Genomic DNA, 4,033 nt, shown 5'->3' on the forward strand with positions numbered 1-4,033 from the left:
GTCTGAGGGCCCCCCTGGCTGGGCTGTCCCTTCTCCCACGGGTGCCCTTGGCTTTAATCTCTCCCAGATCCCCCAAATCCCCCAATTCCCCCAAATTCCCCTTTCCCCCCAGTTCCAGGGCTCTGCTGCTCCCAGGGTTCCAGTTCCAAGGCTGATCCCGGGTTTTGGGGCCGGGCAGGGGGGAATGGGGTGGGGGATAAGGGCAAAGTGGGCACATGGAAAAGGGGGATGGAGGAGCTGGAAAGGGGGGACACGGAAAAAAAGGGGGGTCCCATTTCCCTCTTTGGGGGAGGGGCCTCCCGGAGCCGATTGCTGGGAAATCCCGGGATAAAATTACCCCCAAAATAGCCGGGGGTGGGGGGGTGGGGGGTGGAGGGGATGGGGGTTGAGGCCGTTCCCGGCTGCTCCTGCTGGGACACGGTGGGAGACGCCCCCCCAGCCCCAAATGCACCCCCCAGCACAACAGGGGGGTGGGGACCCCCAAATTGTCCCCCAGTGTCACAGTGGGGGAGTTGGAGACCCCCCAAATCTCTCCCGGGGTCAACGGGGGTGTGGGGACCCCCAGATTCTCCCTGGGGACAATGGGGGTAGTGGGGACACCCCAACATCCCCCCCCCAGGTCCCAGTGATGGGGTGGGGACCCCCCGGGGACACTGGGGGTGTGGGGCCCCCCAAATTCCTCCCCCCGGATCACAGTGAGGGGGTGGGGACCCCCAAGCTCTCCCTTGGGGACAATGGGGGTTCCCAAAGAGAGGACACTCCCCCACCCTTGTTTCGGGGGGGGTCCCATCCCAGAAACCCCCTTTCCCCCCCCTCGGAGGGGTCTCCCCGCCCCGGGGCCGTTTCCCTTTAAGGGAGGCGGGGCGGGGGCGGTGCCGGGGGGGGTTCCCGGGATTTGAGTGGGGGGGTCAGCGGGCCCGGGGGGGGGGCCGGGCCGAGGGGCCGATGGGACGATGCTCCGCGTGTTCCTCCTCCGCGCCGAGAACCTGCGCTCTCCCGACTCGGACATCAGCGACGCGTACTGCTCGGCCGCCTTCGCAGGTGGGGGCTGGGGGGCTCGGGGAGGGGGCGCAGGGCTCGGGGGGGCTCTCCCGGGCGGGTCCCGGGGTTTGGGGGCTCCCCCCGGGGGGTTTTTGCCCACGCCGGGCTCTGCCACCGCCGCGGGGACGGGGAGAAAGTCATGGGAGGGTCCTGCTTGTGTCCCCCTCCCCTTCATACCCCTCCCCTCAATTTGTGACCCCCTCCGTGATCGCGGCCACGCTGTCACGCCCCGCCCGATACGTGGGGACCCCCCTTAAGCCCCCCCACTTTCTTTTTTGGGGGGACATGGCTGAGCGGTGACACCAGCGCCGATATTTTTGGCCTCTCTGCGCTCCTGGGGGGGGAGGGGCAATGCCGAATTTTGGGGAGTTGGGGGGCGTGTCCCTTCCCTGCGACCCCTCTGGGCTCGAGGGGGAGGTCCCACGAGTTGGGGACCCCCCCGGGACAGGCGGTGCCGGGGTGAGGACACCCCCAGGTCCCCCCAAAAGTGCCACTGGGGGCCACCCCCCCCTCCCCAAAAAAGGGGTGACAGAAACGACAAGGCGAGGGTGACGTCACAGCTCGTCTGGGACGTTTTTGGGGTGCACGAGCAGCTTTTTGGGGCGGGTCGGGCCAGGAATCACCTCCGGGGTTTTCCCTGGATGGGGGCGGGCCCTTTCCCGGGATTTGGGTGCTCCCCGTGTCCCGCTGCTCCCGCAGCTGCCGGGGTGTCCCTTCCCGGTGTCCCATCCCCAGAAGCCCCGGGACAGGGGCCTGGACAGCCGCAGTTCCCGGCATTCCCAGCTCCCGGGCTTTGGGTGCCCTGCGGGATCGCAGCATTCCAGACTCCGGGAGATTTCCCAGCCCCAGATCCCGGTGCTGGCTCATCCTCGGGCCTCAGAATGTCCCCAGATCCCAGGGATTTCTTTCCCATGCTGGGATCACAGTCCCCACATCCCGGTGTTTGGGGGATCCCCGGGACTCGCAGCGTCCCCAAATCCCAGTGCCAACCCCTCCTTGGCTCCGCAGTTTCCCTGGATCCTGGGGGTTTATTCCTCATCCCGGGATGTGTCCTGGAAGTTCTCAGCATTCCTGAGTCATGATGATGGAGTTTACCATGTTTGGGATCTGCAGCTTCCCTGGATCCCAGTGCCAGGCCTTCCTGGGGATTTATTTGCAGCATTCCAGTGATTTAATTTACCATCCCTGGGGGTTGGAGCTTCCCTGGATCCTGGGGCTTTATTTCCCATCCCAGCTCCAGGGGGTTTATTTCTCACCTTGGGATGTGTCCTGGAGGTTCTCAGCGTTCCTGAGTCACCCTGGTTATTAAATTTACCCTGTCTGGGATCTGCAGCTTCCCTGGATCCCGGTGCCAGGCTGTCCTGGGAATTTGCAGCAGTCCTGTGTCCTCAGGATTTCATTTCCCATCCCTGGGACTTTCATCATCCCTCGATCTCAGAGATATATTCACCATCCCTGGGGTTCACAGCATTCCCACATCCTGATTCCAGGCCATCCTTGGATTCCAGCATCCCTGGGTTCCAGTGCTTTGATTTCCCATCCCCAGGCCTTGCAGCTTCCCTGGATCCTGGGGCTTCAGTTCCCATCCTGGCTCCAGGGGGTTTATTCCTCACCCTGGGATGTGTCCTGGAGGTTCTCAGCGTTCCTGGTTGAGATTGCCATGGTTGGGACCTGCAGCTTCCCTGGATCACAGGGAACTATTTCCCATCCTGGGTTTGCAGCTTCCCTGGATCCCAGTGAATCATTTACCAGATCCCAGTGAATTATTTACCATCCTGGGTTTGCAGCATTCCTAAATCCCAGTGAATTATTTACCATCCTGGGTTTGCAGCATTCCTAAATCCCAGTGAATTATTTACCAGATCCCAGTGAATTATTTAGCATCCTGGGGCTGGCAGCATTCCCAGATCCCAGATCCCAGTGCCAGGCCATCCTTGGGGTTCACAGCATTCCTGGGTCCTCATGATTTAATTTACCCTTCCTGGGATTTGCAGCATCCCTGGATCCTGATGCTGGGACATCCTCAGGCCTTGCAGCATCCCCAGATCCCAGGGATTTCTTTCCCATCCCTGGCACTCCCAGCAATCCCAAATCCCAGTGTTTGGGCATCCCTGGGAGTTCCCAGCATCCCTGGGTCCCAGTGCTTTCACTTCCCAGGTCTGATCACCTGGATCCTGGGGTTTATTTACCATCCCTGCCTCCAGGGGAGTTATTTACCTTCCCAGGATTTGCAGCATCCCTGGATCCTGGTGCCAGACCATCCAGGGGGTTTCCAGCAGCCTCTGAGCCCCAGGGATTTATTTCCCATCCCTGGGAATTGCAGCATCCCTGGATCCTGGTGCTTGGGTATCCTCGGGCCTTGCAGCATCGCCAGATCCCGCTGGATTATTTCCCATGCCGGGCTTTGCAGCATCCCTGGATCCCAGAGCCAGGCCAGCCCTGGAGTTCACAGCATCCCTGAGTCCTGGTGCCTGGCCACTCCCAGATCCTGGAGCATCCCTGGATCCCGCTGATTTATCCTCCTCCGTGACTCCAGCATCCCTGGATCCTGCTGATTTATTCCTTTTCATGGCTCCAGCATCCCGGGATCCCGCTGATTTATCCCCCATCCCGGTGCCTCCCCCCGGTCCCCCCTCCCCGCATCCCTCCCATTATCCCGGTTTTCCCACCCTCCGGCGCCGCCGCTCCGAGGCGTTTTTTGTGCCGCCTCCCGGCGCCTCCTCCCGCCGGGAAGGGCCGGCCCGGGAAAAGGGGGGGGATCGGGATGGGGGGGTGGGATCCTGCCCGCTCCCGGCTCCATCCTGGCCATGCTGCGGGTCCTGCTCCAACGGGCCACCCACCTCCCGAGCCTGGAAAAGCGGGATAGGCAGAGCGATCCCGTGGCCAGCCTGACCTTCCGAGGTGAGGGATCCCCGACTTTGGGATGGGAGGGGGGGTTTGGAGGATTTTTGGCTGCTTTGGAAGCCCCTTCCCACAAAGCCCGGGGGCTGCT

At 62.5% G+C, this 4,033-nt stretch overlaps 1 protein-coding gene across 1 annotated transcript in view; it reads left to right on the forward strand.

Annotated features, from left to right (window-relative positions):
- Positions 1–953: 953 nt before the first annotated feature.
- The window catches only part of DYSF (dysferlin), a gene marked incomplete at its 3' end in the record, with an annotated part of 46,095 nt that continues 43,015 nt past the window's right edge, over positions 954–4,033 (forward strand). Inside the window, exon 1 of the mRNA XM_027909673.1 lies at positions 954–1,041. Within this exon, the coding sequence (XP_027765474.1) occupies positions 954–1,041 (88 nt within the window). The remainder of the gene's footprint in view (positions 1,042–4,033) is intronic.

The sequence above is a fragment of the Empidonax traillii genome, unplaced genomic scaffold (assembly GCF_003031625.1).
Source record: "Empidonax traillii isolate 1590-97213 ecotype Southwest subspecies unplaced genomic scaffold, ASM303162v1 scaffold2301:size47502, whole genome shotgun sequence".
Classification (NCBI taxonomy): domain Eukaryota; kingdom Metazoa; phylum Chordata; class Aves; order Passeriformes; family Tyrannidae; genus Empidonax; species Empidonax traillii.